Source organism: Agelaius phoeniceus, chromosome 10 (genome assembly GCF_051311805.1).
Source record: "Agelaius phoeniceus isolate bAgePho1 chromosome 10, bAgePho1.hap1, whole genome shotgun sequence".
Lineage (NCBI taxonomy): Eukaryota > Metazoa > Chordata > Aves > Passeriformes > Icteridae > Agelaius > Agelaius phoeniceus.
This window is the reverse complement of record NC_135274.1, coordinates 7,832,786-7,851,634: the sequence shown is the minus strand read 5'-3', so window position 1 is coordinate 7,851,634 and position 18,849 is coordinate 7,832,786. Positions and strand designations below refer to the sequence as shown.

Below are 18,849 nucleotides of genomic sequence, written 5' to 3'. Positions count from 1 at the left end.
TGCTTGGACTGTACTATTAGAAATGAACTCAAGGGTCTGGACAGAAAAAAAATGAAACTCAGCAGATCAACCAGCAATAATGGGGCAAAGCACTATGGCCTTCCTCTGGTTTGAAAGGTATGACCTAGTCAGTTTTGCTACTCTTGCAGTTTCATATTCTATTATTACCATAATTTTCAAGAGTAATAATTCTTTGTAGTTCTAGAGAGTTTATATTATCTGTCTTGCTAGGATTGCAATTGTTCTTAGGTGGAATCCAGAGCTACTCATTTAGCTCCATCAGTGAGTGACAGAATAGTGCAGGTTAATGCTGTGGATGGGGATATTGAGGTTTGGCCTGGAACCCTACTGCTGAATCCCAGGCTGTGGATGATACCTCAAAGGAGTGTATCCCAGAAATTAGACGAGACTGGTAAAACTCTGGCTGTTGGGTGGCAACTAAATTCCTTGCCTAAGAGCCAGAGCAGCATGAGAGGGAGCTGGAAGGGGTTGGGAGTGTTCAGGACAGACACAGTGTGCTCAGAGTTTGGCAGAGGATGTGATACAGGGAGGTGTGTATGAGGATGTGGACATGGTGGGAATTTTCTGGATGCTATTTCAGTCTGTTGGCTTGGTTCAGCACAGAAGGTGTTCCTGGCAGTAAATTGAAGAGGGAATTGGGCATTTTACAAGCAATGTAACAGCAGGTTGGTGCTGAGAATGAAGATGCTGTGCCTTGGAGTGAAGTCAGGTTGGGGATTCAATGTGTGCAAGGAATTACAGTCCAGAGATGGCTACTGAGTGTTTGCTGGGAGGCAGAAGGGCATTGTAGGTCTGTGTGGTAACATGGAGATGCACCCACACGGGCTGTACCTGGGCCATGTAGGAACAGCGCCAAGTGGGGAATGAGCTGCTTGGCGAGGACCTCAAGTGCTAAATGAGTATTTGGAGTCAAGACCCAAATTCCTGTATTTTGTGTGTGCACTCATTATGTGTTGGGCTGGAAAGAGTGGGGGGGATTCAGGAAGCGAACAAGGAACTAAAAGATACAGGTGGAACTCCTTGATTAGTTTCACATGAGCAACTCTAAGTGAACACAGAGGGCAACGTGGGAAAAAGGAGAAGCTCTGTCAGGCAGTTCCCCAAAATACCAAACACAAAAGCAGGGAGAGGGCTGCCCGATGGTGCTGGCAGTGTTGCAACACAGGATCTGGAAGTCTGTGGAATGGCCTTGGTGATTACGCACGAAATAAAATAACTTCCCTCCATAAACGTCCTGCCTGTGCCTATATCTTGGTCATACCTGCCCTCAGCCTGTGCATCCACTGCTGTGCTATACAGGGGGTCTCCAGCAGGAACGTTTGTGACAGACTTCTGTCCACAGAGCCGTGTGTGGGAGGCTGGCGATGTCCTGAGGGGTTTGTGCGCTCGGCAGCTCCCGCGCCACCTCTCCCCAGAGCTGCCAGGCCCCACAGGTCCCCGGCCTCGCTCCATGCCGGCGGAGGGGCCGGTGCGTCAGCCGGGAGCCCGAGGTATTGACAGGCCTGGCCGCAGATCCCAGCACGGCCTGAGAGCAGAGGCGGGGCCGCTTCCTCGGCCCGAGCGGAGGCGCTCGCCATGACAGGGGCGGGACGCGGCGTCCGCGCGCGGCCGCCGTGAGGGGGAAAGCCGAGACACGGCGGGGCGGGGGCGCGTGAGGCGGCGCGCGCGGCCGCGGCTCCGTGCCAAGCCCCGAGCGCCGGGAGCTCGCGGGGCCCATGGCGGGCGCTGAGGCGGCGCGCGCCCCTCCCGCCCTCCTGCGCGCGGCCCCCGCTGCCGGCTCGGGCGCCGCTAGAGGGCGCTGGCGCCCCCCCGCCCCGCTGCGGGCGCGCATGCGCGGCGCGGGCGGCGGCGATGGCCCCGCAGTGACGGCCGGATCTAACGGCGCCACCGCGGAGCGCGCGCGGCCCGCCCGGCCCTGCCCGCGCGCCCACCGGCCCCGCGCAGGAGGCGGCGCCGCCGCCGCGGTGATGCGGCCGCGGTGAACCCCGGGTGCCTCCGCCGCCCTCCCGCCGCATCGGGCAGCGCGGCCCCGCCGCCGCCCCGCGCCCGTTCGCGGATCCTGCCTGCGGCCGCCGCCATGCCGGGCCGCCGCTGAGGGAGGCGCCGACAGCAGCAGGGGCCCCGCGGCGGGGCGGGTATGGCCCGCAGGGACCTGCAGTAGCGCCGCCGCCGCTGCCGCCCGGGCCGAGCCGCCGCTCGGAGCGAGGCCTCCCCCGCGGGAGGCGGAGGAGGAGCCGGCGCGGCCCCCTCTGGCAGGGCCGCCGCGGCCTCCGCGCTGCCGCCGCCGCTGCCGCGCGGCTCCAGGTGGCCCCGGACCAAGGTGACACCCGGCCGGCCCCCGCCCCGGGGCCACCTGCCCCCGCGGCCCGCGCAGACCTTCTTCGCACCGCGCAGCCGGCGGCGAGCGAGCGGCGGCGATGAACCCGGTGAATGCCACTGCTCTCTACGTGTCCGCGAGCCGCCTGGTGCTCAACTACGACCCGGCGGACCCCCAGTCCTTTTCCGAGATTAACAAGCTCCTGCCCTACTTCAGGCAGTCCCTCTCCTGCTGCGTGTGCGGTGAGGATCTTTCTTTTGTTCCTGCACAATGAGCCTCCCCGGGGCTCCCGCACGGCCCTGGGCCCGCACCGGGGCTGCCTCGGCCTCGCCTCGCCCGGCCCGCTCCGGGGCAGCTCCCGGCAAAGTTTGCCGGGCCCGGAGTCCCCGGTGCCGCGGCCGCCGGGGGGGCGGCTCGGCGCTCGGGAGCGGCGGAGTGGGAACTGCCCGGGCTGAACCCGCCCCCGGCGCGGGGCAGCCGCGGGCAGGGCCGGTCACAAGGGCAGGGAGGCGGCAGGGGCTGTGGCTCGGCAGCCGCGCACGCTGCCAAGGCGGTGGCGGCGCGGAGAGAGTGTTTGCCTCGAAATGCAGCGCTTTATTATGGTCACTGCTTCACCGAGGGTACGGCGGTTGTCAGTGGTTGTTGGAATACCCCGGTGTAGTGGAGTTAATCGCTTTAAAAAAGCGATGACTAAGAGCGAGCGTGGTAAAAGATGCCCCAAACGAAATACAGACCGTAGAGGCAGGGGAAGAGGAACTTCGTAATTTTTCCCCCCTCCTTGAAATGTAAACAATAAGTAATTCCGATTGAAAGCCAGGAAACAGTCATTGATTTTGGGTTTTTTGTGCCTAGTAGATAAATGTTCTGTAACGACGATTACCATTAAAAGCAAACAGGCTGGAAGTGTGCTGGGCTTTCCCCACTCCTGTCCCCCAGAAAAGAGCGTTCAGTGTGCTGTGGGCAATGGCAGTGTCCGGAATTTCGGTGTTACAGGCTGGGGAATACTGGGAAGGAATTGCATTCTGCTGTGTTTACGGAGTGGGGGCATGTGTCCGTTCCTGGGAGGAAGCTCTGGAATAAACTGTTAGGTTTCCTTGAACTTCCCTTTGAAGCCTTGGTCAGTGTCGGGAGGGAGCTCTGACCTTTTTAGACCTCTTGGTTGGTAAATTTTTTTAAATCTCCTTTTTTCCCTCTGGTAGTTTTAAGTCCTGCCCTGTTTGTGTTTGTATTTTCCTGACAGAGTGGTTTTATGTTCGCTGTGTTTGTCGATACCGATGTGTGTGTTACACTGGATTTGAATTGAATTACTGGGGTTTAGAAAGTTAAATATTTTATTTATTTACAGGATCAGGATTTAACTGTTGAGACGGCTAAAGTAGCGTTAGATGCTTCCTATCCTCTCGCTATTGGCTCCTCCCACTTAAAGTCTTTGAAAATAGAGATCTCTTTGCACTGGGAAAGAGGGAGCCCGTTCCCAGGATCTCTGCCTCGTCATTTCCTGAAGTAATTTGTCTTAAGGATTTTTCCTCCTGGAATCCCGATTCTAGTGTTGATGCATCTCTGCTTCTAATTTTTTATCACCTTAGGCCCGATTGATTCCAACTCCATTTGTGCTTTCTTCCTATAAATTCCTCCTGCTTTTGGTCAGTCACCAGACTGCTTTTGCCAAAAAATATGCAAATATCGTTCTGATTTTATTTAATAAGATATTTGCATTGCTGTGCTCTCTCCACTTTAAGCCTGGTCTTCTGAAATATGTTCTTTGTTCTCCTTGCCTTGCCTTCTTCCCTTCTTGGCCTTTTGCAATCTTAGTTTTACACTCTGTGCTGTTGAAATTGTCTATCTTTAATTTGTCCCTGCCCAAATTCCTGAGCTTTTCCCTCCCTTCTTCAGCTTTTCTTGCTTGGTTTTTCTGTCACTCTCAGTTTTGTACACCAAACCAGGTTTTTAGTTTGTTTTCTTCTATTTCCTTGTGCCTTCATGGATATTCCTATTTAAAAACTACCTCTTGATGGTTCTGCTTTCTCTCTTGACCCTTTATTTTTTTTGAATATTAGGGTTATTCCTTTGGTGTATATATTTTTTTTTCCCACTGTGGCCAGCTTTCAGATAACTGTAGCTGCTGTTTATTTGAAATGTTTTGCTTACAGCTGATTAACCAGTCTTATCTGTGCCTCCTGGACTCCTGTTTGTGGTGTGTCAGTATCCAGGGGCCTCAGTAAATTCCACACTCTCTGTGAAGCCATGCAGTAAAACAGAGTTACTCAGGTGTCTCTACAGGGCCCGAGGTGGCCATGGGGGAGTGGGCCTGCCCCACACAGATCTGCTCACTCTGCTATTCCCAGTGTCACAAATCTGCAGTTCAGACTGGTAAAGGCCAGTCCATCTTTTTCTTATTTGCTTTTTGTGTTCCTTTTCTCTTAGTGCTAAGAGCTGTTACACCTTTTACACCTTCTGAATATTTAAGGTCATTAAACCCTGTACAACCATCAGCCATTTAGCTTTGGTCTTTTAAAAGATAGAAGTCTAATTACTGAAGTAAAGGCTACATTGAGAGATTATGACAGTGAGCACTGTGACCACTCAGAACTCTGCCAGAATCCCAGAATATTCTGAGTTGGAAGGGACCCACAAGGGCCATGGCATGTAGGGAATGGCCCATGGAGGGGCTGAGCACAGAACCTTGCTGCTCTCAGCTCTGACCAGCTGAACTAACTGGGCACTGTGGGTTTGGGTTGGCTTTTTTGTTTTAATACTTGAAAGTTTTTCTGATGCTCACTTCTTGCTGCCCTGTTTGTTTGTCTCTTTAGACCCTGAGACCCAAATAGCTGGCTCTGGGTCCATGGACATGGAACTGGGAGTGTCTGGTGCTCTCCTTGCACAGATCTTTGTAAAGTGCTGAGTGCTTTGTTGGAGAAATGCTGCAGGAAGTATCACTAGTGGTTAAAGTCTCAAGTGCTGGACTTCTAGGAATTCCCTTGGGAAGTTACTCCACAAATTAGTGCTCCTTATGTCATCAGCTTTTTCTCAGTGTGTAATCTCTCTTGAGTGCATTCTGTAATGTTTTGTTATGTTGCAGGTATTAATTCCATGGTCCGGATTGTCCCTTTAATTTTAGGGAGCTGTTTTTAGGAGAAATGAGTGCTAGCTACATAAATCAGCTAACATTGCTGGGCTTCCACTGTGCTCCCAAAGCACGAGGCATAAGCCAGCTCATTTCCTTGTGATCCCATAGTCTTTTACACCAGCTCACATAGCAGGGGGGTGGCAGAAGTTTTTGGACCCACATAATTATGAAGTTCTAATTAAAGCTCTGATTTCAGATTCAGATTGGCACACATGGAGTTGCAGCAGTAGAAAGCCAAAATGTAAATACAGTATGTCAGTGCAAGTCAGCTGAATCAGTTCTGGGTGGATTCAAGGTCTCCCTCTTGCCTCATGATGGGTGATAAGGGTTCAGTTCTGTAGCTGGAACAGCCGTGTGTGTATTTCTAGGATTTCAGTGTGATCATGTGACAGTTTCCTGGACAGTGCTGTAGGTAATACATCATCCTTTTATAGGGACGTATAAGACAATATTTCCTAGAGCTTTTAAAACTTGAAAATAACTACTCCCAAGTGTGCATTAGGCAGAAGGGCTGTGCCTTGTGTGTTTTGAGGATGTGAAATACAAGTTTCAGCCTCTGGAATAAAGTGATTATTATAAAATTGCATGTTAATACACATTTAGTTTAAAAATAGCATAGTAGAATTTATGCAACAAACTTCTATGTTTTAAAGGTGCTGTCCATTGGGATAAACACCTTAGCAGTGCCATTCTCTGGTTCAGATACCATTCAGGTAACTGCAAATCATTGGTCTTTTCAACATTAAAAGCCTTCTCTGAAATTCTTGTAAGAGTTGAAATGCTTATAAGAGATAGGATTGCCAGTCAGATCAGCTTAGCTTTTTATCCTTAGCAAACTTCATTATGGAATCTCTGAAAGATATTTCAAAGGTATGTGAAAGATGGTTATTGCTGTTTGAGAGAGGTCTTGGAAGCTGGCAGGGCTGCAGGACAACGTTTTATGCTTGGCCAGGAACCCATCTGGTGCTGGGAAATACAGGATGAGAATACAGTTCTTGTCTTAAACATCCTGTAATCCCAGTAAGGGGATGTGAGACAACATGTGGCTTTAGGGAGATTAGGGGGGAGGAACAAAGGAACCCATGGCAGCACAGGCTGGTACTCACAGAGCCCCATCCGGTGCTCTGAGGCAGCTCTTGATGATTTTAGCCAGGGGTTGAAGGCTCAGTGCTGCAGCAGCATTGTGGAAGCAACTCCCAGGCATGGACAATGGCATGGATTGCCTAAAAAGTAAAATAAAAACTGTTAACTTTTGTTTTTCTATATAAAGAATAGTGTAAGGATGTTATTTCCCTCCTGCTCTTGTGTAAAAGCAATAGCCTGTTTTGAGAGTTTTGTACTGCCAAAGTTGAATGGAGTGTACAATATAAATACATATTATAATCAATTATACTTGGCACTAGATCTGAAATGTCTCCATAGTTGGTGGTATACAGTTGTGTAAAATTTTCCACTTTGTGCCATTCTGTCCATGTGAAGGCTTCTCCTCCTCTCCCTCTCCTCTCTCTGAGGTCATTCTCCTTTGCTTCTGCAGTTCCTGTGTCCCCCAGGGCCCTTCCCTGGTCAGCAGCTCTTGGGGTGTGGTTCCAGGTCCCAGGCAGAGCTCGGGGCTGTGGGCTGCACTCTGTACTGGGAAATGGTGGGAACTGGGCCTGGACAGTTGGACTGAACTTGCCTCAAAGGGGAGGTACTTGAGTGACACCTAAACAGATGGAAACTTCCTGGAAAATTCAGTTTCCTGTCACAGACATGGAATAAGGGAAATGAAACAAATTCCCATTCTAATAAAACCTAATTATATGGATGATACTGGAGTTTCCATTTGGGATGTGAGCCATGGCTAATTTGAGCTTGGATGATAACAGTGTTAGAGTGAAAAAACCATGAGTTTTTAAAGTTTTGTGATGGAAAAGTTTAGCTTAGGACTTCTTCCTTGTCCCTTCTTCCAAGGTTGAGGAGAGTGAAGGCTGATTCATGATCTGTGCTGCTTGATCAGAGCTGCCTTTTATGTTTGAAAATTGATCTGGTTCCGTGGGGTTTTTAGGTATTTTCTCCATTGACATTTTCTTCTTTCCTCTGTTTTCAGTTATGAGAAATACTGTAAACAAAAGTACTGGTAGTTTTTAAAAGTACATTATTTTCCCCATAAAAATGGTCATGAATGGTTGCCAAAACACTTTGAATTTGTGGAGAATGTGAAAAATAATCAGCATCTCTGAAACAAACATCAGAGAGCATGGACCAGGGGACTAAGTACCTATCAAATACCTTCTGCTGCAGGTATTCTGTTCGTGCTTGGTGTGGGGAGCAGTTGTCTATAAAATGTCCAGTCACACATCTCTGTATACACCAATTTTTACTCAAGAACATGTTGGGTGATTTCCTCTTAAAATCTCCCTACTCAACTTCGTTTCCCTTTCCTGTTTTCAAACCCTGTGTGTGACTCCTGGGAGAACTGCTTTGTCAAGGTTGTCTGCATTGTACTGCAGAAGTTTTGATAACAGAAAGTTCTGCCAGTAGAATTTAAATTGGTTTCTAAACTAAAAATACTCCTCTGCCTTAGAGGAAAATTGAGTAGGAAGAGAAGTAGCTGTGGTCCCCTCGGTGGCAGCTGGGTGACAGTGACTTCCAAAGAGAGTTGCAGTGCTGTCTTTGCTGGGACTGGAGAGGAGCTGGGAGGTGATGGATGGCTTTGGTGGTGCCTGAGGATATTGATTAAAGCGGTTGTGTTCCCGAGTGTTTAGAGAGGAGTTAATATGTTGCCAGGAGGCATCTTTATTGGGATGGCCGAGCTCTGCCATCCTGGGCAGGGAGCACTCCAGCACCTTCCTCTGCCTCTGTTTGCTTTGCTACCCAAGATTTACAGTCATGCCTCTCAATGCCGACTGAGCATTCCTGGATGTTGAGTTGGAGCCTTTAGTAAGGGCAGAAACCATTCCCTGGGGCTGGGCAATGGTTGGGACGTGCTGGCAGTGGAGCCTGTGCTGAGCTCGGAGCTCTGCAGGGAGCACAGGTTTCCCACTCTCCCGGAGGCACTGCCGTGATGGAATTCGGTGTCCGGGTCTCCTGAGCCCGCCCGCGGCTGGCGCCCTCTGCACTGTGGCACTGCTCGCTTCACTCCGAGATTCTCATTGCCAGCATTTCTGGTTGGTGTGCAAAAATTGTTTTCATTGCTTTTTGTTTGCTCTGGGAATGTGATGAACTTGATCTATAACTTCCAAAGGAAGTTCTAACTCTTGTGAGTGTTTGTGCAGCTTAGAAACATGTTATTATTTTATACCCATAGGAGAAATGTTAACTTTGCTATTTGAAACTTCTCAAAATACAGCAATCTTGACTTTTGGAAAACATCATTATGTGAAAATTTTACACTCCATGGTGAAAAAGATTAATTTATCCATCTTCTTAAAGCCTCAAAGTTTGAACTTTATCACCTAGTTTGCTAAAAATACATTTAGAATTTTTCCAGAGATTTTGCAAACACAAGGACTTTCAAACAGAACTATAACTTTGACATAGGACTTAGTAAAAATATTCTGTTGTGTCTTATGTGGGGGGTGAACTCAAGGCAGTCAGTCCCTTCTGCAATTATAATGCAATTTGTTGTAGTTTTTTTCCTTGAACTTTAGCTAAATAGGTTGACTGTATTTCTCCAAATATGAAGAAAAATAGTCTAACTGTCTTCTGATCATGGTTAATTTGGGTTCCCATGGTGTTCAGGCAAAAACAGTGCAGTTTTTATTTTGTCAGAGAGTTACACAAACATTAATTCATTAGTCACAACTGTCCCTATATGAGGTTAATAATGTCTTTAGCAATTTTTTCATAGTTGTGTGTTCATGGAGGATGTACAGAAATATTCAGTAGCCAGCAAAAGGTTTTCTCTAATAAAATTTTGAAATAAGTATTTTTAGTTGATTTGGGGTTTTTTAGTGCTTCTTTTTTTTGTGTCCCTCACATTTCCATTATACCCAGCAAGGAATTTTTAAGTGTTTGTGGATGTCTTGGTCAAATTCTGGTGGTGTGGTTGGGGTGATCTAAGGGCAGGGTGGTGTTTGCAGGAAGAAATCATTTCTCATAGTTCACAGGGAAACTCTCATTGTTTCTCAGAGTTCTGTGCTGGGAATCTTGGGGAACATTTTTTTGTTTCTTCTTTTTGGCTGAATTGAACAATTTCTCTGTACAGAGCCTCGTGTCAAAGCCCATGGAAGGATCACACATCTGTAGTGCTGTTGTTGTGAACTGCCCTTACTCTGTTCCATGTCCTGCAGCTGTGGGTTCAGAGCTGTGCCCCTGGAATGTTGCAGAGATGTGCTTGTGTCTCAGAGCACATTTTGGGAACATGCTTTGGGTGGGACACCTGGGGACAGGGCATCCAGCAGGTTTCACTGAGAGGAGCTGCCCAACATTTTACTACCTGAGACAGCTGCTAGGGCAGGGGTGGGACAAACATCAGTCTGGGGAATCTGTATCCTGACTTTGGTGCAGTTTTGGTGAAATTCATCAAATCCAACATGGTCCAGCCCACCCTGAGTGTGGGTCTGGAATTGGGGTGGGTTAGTGCTTGGGGTCTGTGAGACCTTTCTCTGCTGTCATGTCCATGCACTAATCTCTGTGAGTCAGAGTGTATTCAGTTTTCTTGTTTTCTAGGAAGTACCCAGTTCTCCCACCCCTCTAAAACAGATCCCACACATTTGTTGTATTCCTCTGCAGATGGCTGACAGACCTTTTTGCTGCTCATCATATGCCTGCCTGTCTGTCGTCAGATAGTTTTGCAAATAGAGCTTTTAGGGGGTTTATCCAACTCGGGAAACGCTGCTTTTGAGGGTATTTTCTGTTGTGTTTTGCCTTAAAGCCTCGTTGAGCTGCTGCTCATTCTTCAGTGGGCTCCAGCTGATCATTTCTTGGGTGAGAAGATGCTGTGTGGGGTGGCAGGGAGCAGTTCAGGGAAGAGCAGGGGTTTGCCTTCCCACTGTGCTGCAGCTGCAGCCCTGGAGCTGCAGGAGAGGGGTGGCTGAGACAACCCCTGAGCAGTGGTGTCACACTCTGAGATCCAGCTCCTGTCCTTTGGGTGCTCCTGAGCTCTGAAGCTTGGACAAGTTGTTGGAGCTTTCTGGCTGTTGCTGATCATTTCAGTAGAAACAATCAGATGATGTTTAATCCCAAAATGAAAAGACTGACAGTACAGCAGTGCAGCTGTCAAAGCTCCAGCTGTGGCTATGACTTCGGGGTCCTTGGCATGTAGAAGTCTGTGTGTGAAACCTCAGATGGGTAGAGCTTCCTGCTCCTCAGAGCTTGGTAGAGGCTCAGCATTTCTGTTTCTGTAGCTGTGGTTTATAAATAATCTGGTGCTCCCTGTGCTGTTTGATGGGCACAGGTTGGTGGGTGAGCTGCCCTCTCCTCCTGTGTGCCATGGCTGCCCCAGTGCTGGCTGAGCACCAGAGTGCTTCTGGTCATCCCAGTGCAGCCAGGATCAACCCCAGGGATAAATTTGTATTTGTAAAAAAATTTGACTTATTTTTTTCTATTTTACTTCATGAAATTAAGATTAAATAATGAAATAATTCTTAAGACTTTGGGTTGTTGGAAAAGCCAAGATAATTTTTAGTGATTAATGTTCCAGAAGCATTTCCAAGGACCCTAAATTAGATAGTTGTGTTTAGCCCTTTCCTGCCTTTGCTGAGGATAGTTGAGAATAGCTGGAGGTACCTGTTCAAGCCTTTCTTCACAGTGAATTTCATCCGTTAGGAGAGTATTTGCTAGATACAGACACCTTAACAATTGTTTTGATTCCCAATTCTTCTCCTCCCTTTGGTCTCAGAGATACAATTTGCAGATGCTTCCCCTTGTCCCTGCAGCTGTGAAATAATGCTCATTAAGGACCACAGCAGGAAGTATTCCATGTGTTTTAAGTGACCTCCCTCCAGCCCCTGGGACAGCCTTTCCAGATCAGCTGGGATGTTTGGTAAATAATATATTAAAAGTTTTTCCTCTGTATATACTCCTCATTAATTGTAAGTGCTGATATTAAGGAATGTATTTAGTCAACCTTCCTGAAATCAGGATAGTTAAGAGCTGATGTGGAAGGAAAGTCTTGTATTGGAGGCTTTGTATGAACACAGTTTTGCTTTTGGTGTATTGATAAACCCCTTAGAAAAGAGAATGAGCAAGGACAGAGCAGGGTTCAGTAGCACCAGGCCACACAGGGCTGTGAAACTGAAGGTCTGAAGTGAGTAATTGTGGAAGGGTCTAATGCAGGTGAGTGGCTGCACAATAAAATGAAAAATTACATTTAGCTTAGATAAATACTAAATTATAAGCATGGAAAAATACTAACTTCAGGGCCCACAATATTTATATCTTGGAGATCTATAAAATTTTAAAATTTCTAGAGAGAGGCAGCACTGATGGCCACCAGGCAGAAGTGAGATCTTGGCCTTGCAAAACCTCGAGGTTCCAAAAAGGCTCAGCTGCTGTTTGTGGGACAGTGCTGCTGACTTAGTGCCCCTCCCTGAGTATTACAAGTACTGAAACTTAATTTTATGGGAAATTAGCATCTCATGGTTGACATTTGTTTTTAAACCTGTCAGTATTAAGACTGAGAAGAGTGATAGTGCCACAGAATACATACAAGAGAGAAACTTTGAAGAATGAATATTCAATGAGATGAGTTGAAACAGAAAATATTCCCACAGCTCAGGCAATTCCTAATGTCTCTCCAGTGTAGGTTGTCTGGCATTTACTGGGAGTAGAACTTGCTCTGTTCTTCCTGGCAGTGAGAGCATGTGAAGTGTTTTGTCTTGTCAGTCCGTCTGGTTTTTCCCTCAAAGCCTCCAGAAATTTAAATTTTCCCGTATCTTCTTTTAGCATTTGTACTTATTCAGGAGTTACAGCCAAATTTATTTTGGGAGAAATAAAACACACTGTTGGTGATGCCTTTTTTAAAAATCTAATTAAAAGTTAAGGTGGTATCTTGTTATTTGGTGCCATCTCTGAAGTATTTTAGCTCTGCAAAGCATAATAACTCAGTCTTATTGTCCTAAGGAGCCAAGAGAGGCTACTGGTGGATGAGGAGTGCTCCCAGCCGCTTTGTGTCATTAATTAATTGGGAATTAATTAATACTGGTGGCTTTTGGCCCTGGGAGCACTGTAGTTCCAAGGCTCTGAAGTGTCTGCACTGGCCAGGGCACAGCTCCTGCTGGTCCTGTTGGACTCAGGATCCAGGGGGCTGGACCATTGCTCTCTGCTGAAGGACAGAACTTCTTTGAGGAGATGGTGGGATTTAAAGTTTTGGTTTTGTTCTCTTCAGGGAACTTTTCTCCTGAAATCAAGTTCCATCTTAGGACCACAATGGCCACCTCTGCCTGTGTTGTTTATATTGTGTCATGTCAAGGGAACTTGGGAAAAAACCCAATAATTCCCCCTGCAGGTTGTGTGACTTCATGTTCTGTCTGTTGGCTTTAAACCTTCCCAGCTTGATGTGAGGAGTGTTTGTCTTCTCCTGGTGAGGCCTTGTTACACTGTCACACAGGGCAGGGCTCATTTTGTGCCACCTGCCAGATTGCTGAACAACTGGATTTCTCTCCATTTGTTAAAAATTACTGTGTAATGCCAACCTGAGCACTGACTCTTGTGATTTGTTGCTCAAAACCCAGTTTACATCAAGCCACACCCACTGAATGATGGCTCAGGTGCTGGGAGCCGCCCCTTCCCAAAGAGAGATCAGGGAATGCAGGGAAAAGGGATCAGAGAAGTGAGCAATGAGAGAAATTATCTCTGATATTTTGGGGTTTTTATCCCAGTCTGATTTGATACGTGCACTTTGCTTCCTCTTCCCAAGTTGTTTAATTTTATTCACTTGTTGCAGCAGATTGTTTTCACTTTGGAAAAGCTGGGTGGGAATTCCCTGATGGCTGTAACTCATCCAGCAGAGGCTCCTTATGAGAGAAAGATCTGATCAGAGCTGAGAATGTGCTGCTGGGAGGGGAGGGAGCCCTGTTGCTGGGGATGACTATAGATACTCTGCAATTTAATTTAGGAGATGGAATATCTTTCTGGCCTAGAGCTGCCTGGAAATAGCAAAGCAATGCTGTCACTTTCTGGATATAGGAACTAGTTGGATTGTTTCTATACAGAATTTAGTTTCACTTGTTCTTTCATATTTTATCTTTAGGTAATATTTGAGTTGTTCTTAAGGAAAACCAAAACCATTCTTCCAGGTTTTTACAGTTTTGGGGATCTGCAGACAAAACCTTCCAGACCGTCAGTGCTGGGGGCCTGAAACTTTCTGGGCTGTCAGGGGTGTATGGATTCCTTTAGTAGCTGATTTTTATTATTTTTTCATTCTAAACAGTAAAATAATGAGAAAAAAATTCTTTACTCTGATGGCTTCACGAAATGCTAAATGAAAAATAACAAGGTCTGCTGTGTCTTCTTCTGTTTAGAGGTAGATATTTCATAATTTTTACATTCTTTTCAGAGTTTTCCCTCTCTCTGCTCTGTTCCCATTTGTTTTTACTAATTCCATTAAAATCTTTGCAGTAAGTTATCATGGAAGTTTATTATTTCACTTTTGGTAAATTCATAGAAATTTTGTGTGTTCTGTAAGTTTCCTTGGACAAAGCTGAAGGGGAGAAGGTAATCATTAGTGTTGTAGTTGAGAATGTTTCTAAAGGCTGCAGCACTCAAGTTGTGGTGTGATGGTTTTCTTCTAATTTTATCTAATGTTTTAAAACCAGGTTGGCAGCTGTGGGAATTTGTACGGGCAGTTGTTTGGGTGGGATGTTTTCTTGTGAATAACTCAACTTTTTGAGTAACTTTTTTTGATAGTACAAGAAAGTTCATCCAGTAATGTCTCGGAAACCTGCCTTAAGTCCATTGTAATCTTCCTTTTCCTTTTTCTCATAGGAAATTTGCTACAAGACCCTATTGCTCCTACCAACTCCAATTGTCAGCATTATGTCTGCAAAACGTGCAAAGGCAAGAAGATGATGATGAAGCCCTCGTGTAGCTGGTGCAAGGACTACGAGCAGTTTGAGGAGAACAAGCAGCTGAGCATCCTGGTGAACTGCTACAAGAAGCTGTGCGAGTACATCACGCAGACGCCGCTGGCGCGGGACATCATCCAGGCCGTGGATTGCTCTGCAGACCTGCTGGCTCTGCTCAAGGATGGGGCGCCGCTGCACGAGGACACCGAGAAGTCCTCGGATGCAGCCCTGGCTCTGTGTCTGACGCACTCCCCAGTCCCTTCCACGTCGGAGCTGGCGACGGACGCGCCCGGGGGGTTCACGGCGCTGCCCGAGAGCGCCCCCAGCCTGGACCTGCGGGGCTCTGTCATCAACGGGCTGCCCCCCTGCAACGGGCTGGCGGTGGAGAAGCTGGGCGTCAGCATCCCCTCTCCCGAGCACGCCAGCGCCATCGACGTGTGCAGCACCGGGGATTACATCAAAACCGAGGACATCCCCGGCGGCCTGCAGCCCGTGTGTGACACCGTGGCCACCAGCGACCTGTGCCCCGCGGGCATCGACATCTGCGGCTTCAGTGAGGACATCAAGCCGGGCGGGTCGCTGCTGCTCAGCGTCGAGGAGGTGCTGCGCAGCCTGGAGACCGTGTCCAGCGGCGAGGTGTGCGACTCCAACCTGCAGCCCGCCTTGGAGGCCAACATGGCCAACGGCCCCTTCCTGCAGCTCTCCCCCCCTCCCCTCAGCCATAACATTTTCATGGCCACAGATGCTTCTCCTCACGGGCTCTCCTGCACGGCAGCCACGCCCAAGGTGGTGAAGCTGAACAGGAAGCGCTCTCGCTCCGAAAGCGACAGCGAGAAGGTTCAGCCTCTGCCCATCTCCAGCATCATCTGCGGCCCCACGCTGGGAGCGTCGGCTCCCGTGACGGTCAAACAGGAAAATAAAATGTCTTTGCAGCCTATTGCGACTGTACCCAATGGAGGAACTACTCCCAAAATCAGTAAAACTGTGCTCCTGTCTAACAAAAGCGTGAAAAAGAACTTAGAACACGCCCCTAAGAAATCCCACCCGAAAGCCAAACCGGGGGTGCTGAAAACAAAAGACAAGGCAAAGGAGAAAGTTCCCAGCAGTAACGTTATGCCAGGAAGCCCAACGAAAACTGTGTATAAAAAGCCACAAGAAAAGAAAGGGTGTAAATGTGGTCGTGCCACCCAAAATCCAAGTGTTCTTACATGCCGTGGCCAACGCTGCCCTTGCTACTCTAACCGCAAAGCCTGCCTTGACTGCATATGCCGTGGCTGCCAAAACTCCTACATGGCTAACGGGGAGAAGAAGCTGGAGGCCTTTGCAGTGCCAGAAAAGGCCTTGGAGCAGACTCGGCTTACTTTGGGCATTAATGTGACAAGCATTGCCGTGCGCAATGCCAGCACAAGCACCAGTGTAATCAATGTGACAGGGTCACCAGTAACGACGTTTTTAGCTGCCAGTACACACGATGAGAAAAGTTTGGATGAAGCTATAGACATGAGATATGACTGTTAAACCTTTCTTTCTTTTCCCTGCCATCCGTAGGGGAACTGCTACAGGTTTAAGGCAGCTATGGTTCTGTTTAACTTGCTGGAGCTCCTGCGTTTAGATCACTTGTATCAAGTGTTTTTCATTGCTATGTTCTGTGTATTAGTGTCTGGGAAATAGTTGCAGATAATGGAGGAGTTACCCTAAAACTGTTTTTAGTTCTTACAGCACCTCATAGTTTGAGATGGATTGCTGATGTAAATGATTTTATCACAAGATCTTTTGACAAGGAATATATTGACCTCATTGTACTTGCTCATGCTTTGTGCTCAGTCAAAGCTTTGGCTTCAGTGTAGCATCCAGATAGTGCATCTCAACTGTGCTAGATGATGGTGTAGAGAAATAATTATTTGATGGGTTACAGTCACCATGAGCAGGAAATGACCTGACATTCCTGTGGGAAAGGCAGCACGAGCTGGGGGATACACTCCAGAAAGGGTAGGTAGTGGTGATTGTGAGAATTGGTTGTGCCCTCTACTGAACAGCATACAGTTAAAAAAGATTAATAAATATACTGAGCTGGCAGGCCAAAAGGCATCTCAGGCTGCAGGCAAGGTTCAGGAGGGTCGGGTGGATGCAAAGGTTGAGCTCCAGCTTGGATACCCTGTCCTGGTAATGACATCATCATCCTTGGGGTTTGTCTTCCTGACACTTCACGGGTCACATCCCTGTTCAGTTGCCCCTCTGTGCCAGCCCCCTGTGCGTGACAAGTCACTGAGGGGCTGGGCTGGGGCAGAACATCACTGGTAGCCTTCAAAGGCTCGAGTTCTGTTAGCACCATCCTCTCCCTTTCCCAAGTTCCTGCTGTTTCACTGCTGTTGCTTCTAGGGAAGAGAAGGGGTTTTGTGGGTTACAGGAAGTCCTTGGCTGATTTTCCCCCCTCTGGTGCTGATCAGTGCCAGGGCTACAGGGAGATGCTGCAGCACTTATCACCACTGGGGGGGTTTGATCAGGTTTGTAACAGAGCCAGGACCCCTCCCACGGAGGGGAGTTCCCACTGACAGGCACCTCCCAGCCAGGGCACAGGATCGAGGGCTATCAAAGGTCAAATTTTTGGGGTGTTTGCTAAACAGAATAAGCTATCTATAACTCACTCCACCCTAAACCTATCTCACTTTTTGCTAAAATGTTGAAAGCAGCTTTTGAAGGTCATTGCTTTTCAACCTGGGCCAAAAGGCTCGAAAATAGAAAAATAACACAAAGTTGTTGAGCTTATCTGGAAAAGTGTTACAGTGAAAGAATTCCTCTGAGGAATTCAGCTTTGTGCAAAAATGGTTGATTTCAGCGCAATCCCTAAATAAAAGTGCAGGCACAAGATTCAGTTGTGCCTTCAGGGCTTTGTTGGAAGCCTAAAATGTTGAGATTGCTTTGTGAAAGTAGAAATTCTCCTCTTGGAATGATAGAGCACAACCCAAACATGGGCTGATTCGAACACAAACATTACTGTCTGATTTTAAAGGCCATTCCTGTTTCAGCAGCATGTTAAATAGTGTGTGGATTTTTTAGTTCCTTTCCTGCTTCCATCTCCCCTTTTCCTCAGGCACAGCCCCCGCGGTGCTTTCCGGCCCGGCGCAGGGTGTGCTTTGATTTGGCACAAAGCACGTACAATGACGGTTCCTCACCGAGAAATGAGCAAAACCCTTTGGACACAAATGGCACCTCCTTTTGTTTTGTAGTGTACCATGGTGTCATTTTCTGTGAATGTGGTCAGAGCTTTTTGTTGGTTTTGGTTTGTTTCTCCCCCCGTCTTTTTTGTGGGGTGGGCAGGGTGGGGGGTTAAAGCCATAGGAAGAAAAATGTGATGTACGTGTCCAGTCTGTACTTTTTTGTTTTTGTTTTGCAAGAAGAGTTGAAAAATATTTTTGATAATGAGTAAATGGTGGAAAATGCTTCTTAGTATTCTTGTCTTTATTTGCCAACCCAAGTACCTAAGATCTGTGTTTTTTAGCCCTCATGAGATTTAACGATGTCCTATTAAAATGTATTTAGTTAAACTTGTATGTGATTTTTGTGTTGACCCAGAGGGATCCTACCAGTCTCTAATTTGGTGGTTTGATCGTGACCTACTAATGTAAATCTGTTTATTAGTCCACTACGTGTAAGCGAAGTAGCGACCCGGAGTCTGGGAGTGGCTGCACAGCACGGGTTGTGTCGGAATGCTTTTGCAGAGCTGTTCAGAGTTTTGCTGAGATTGTTGATGGTACATTTTTAGGACTTTCATGAAATTAAATACAAAGTACCTTTGCTCCAGAAATGTGGGAGTATTTGGAATCTTTACTATCTCACTGCTGCATTCAATGTGGTACCAAAAGTTGGAGAACTTAGGTCAAGAGTGTTTCGGAGCGCCGACAGGAGAGCCCTGATGGTTAATGTAAAACTGCAAATGGTAGATTCAGGTTGTTTCTAAAAACATTTCCTTTTATGCTGCCACATTCTTGAAATGTATATTAAAATTCAAATTGATTTAATAAATGTTAGTTTTCTAATTCTATTTGGCAACTGCTGAAGGCATCAGTGTGGCATATGTTGAACTCACTGTCTAAATATTACTTAGTGTGTTGATGATTAATTCTCTAATTGTTTAAATTAGGGTTGGCTTGGTTTGGTTTCCTTGCCCTCCTGGCTAGTTGTTTGTGAGCTGAGCAGTGGAAAGGATCGTCTTGGTGCTGACAGGAATTCCAGCAGCTCCAGTTGGGAGAGCATTCCTTCCACAGCAGCTTCCTGGTTTGGGGCCTTCCTGCCTTGGCTTGGGCAGAGAGCAGGGTGAGAAGCAGTCCAGCACAGCCCAAGAGGGACTTGTCCCTGCTGCCCATCCCCAGGAGCTGGAGAGTCACTGGTGGGTGCAG

The 18,849-nt window shown here is 47.4% G+C and overlaps 1 protein-coding gene across 1 annotated transcript; it reads left to right on the top strand.

The window, feature by feature from the left end:
- Positions 1 to 1,845: 1,845 nt before the first annotated feature.
- MSL2 (MSL complex subunit 2) lies at positions 1,846 to 17,892 on the top strand. The gene is made up of 2 exons (XM_054639037.2): positions 1,846 to 2,580; positions 14,373 to 17,892. Exons 1-2 carry the CDS (start codon positions 2,439 to 2,441, stop codon positions 15,968 to 15,970), a joined length of 1,740 nt encoding a protein of 579 aa, XP_054495012.1. The 5' UTR covers positions 1,846 to 2,438; the 3' UTR covers positions 15,971 to 17,892.
- The last annotated feature ends 957 nt before the right edge of the window (positions 17,893 to 18,849 follow it).

What these genes read in the sequence shown, in the direction of transcription:
- MSL2 (XM_054639037.2), top strand. Translation starts at nt 2,439, where the DNA reads ATGAACCCGGTGAATGCCACTGCTCTCTACGTGTCCGCGAGCCGCCTG. An exon ending in CCTCTCCTGCTGCGTGTGCG is followed by an intron (nt 2,581 to 14,372) that starts GTGAGGATCTTT and finishes TTTTTCTCATAG; the next exon opens with GAAATTTGCTACAAGACCCT.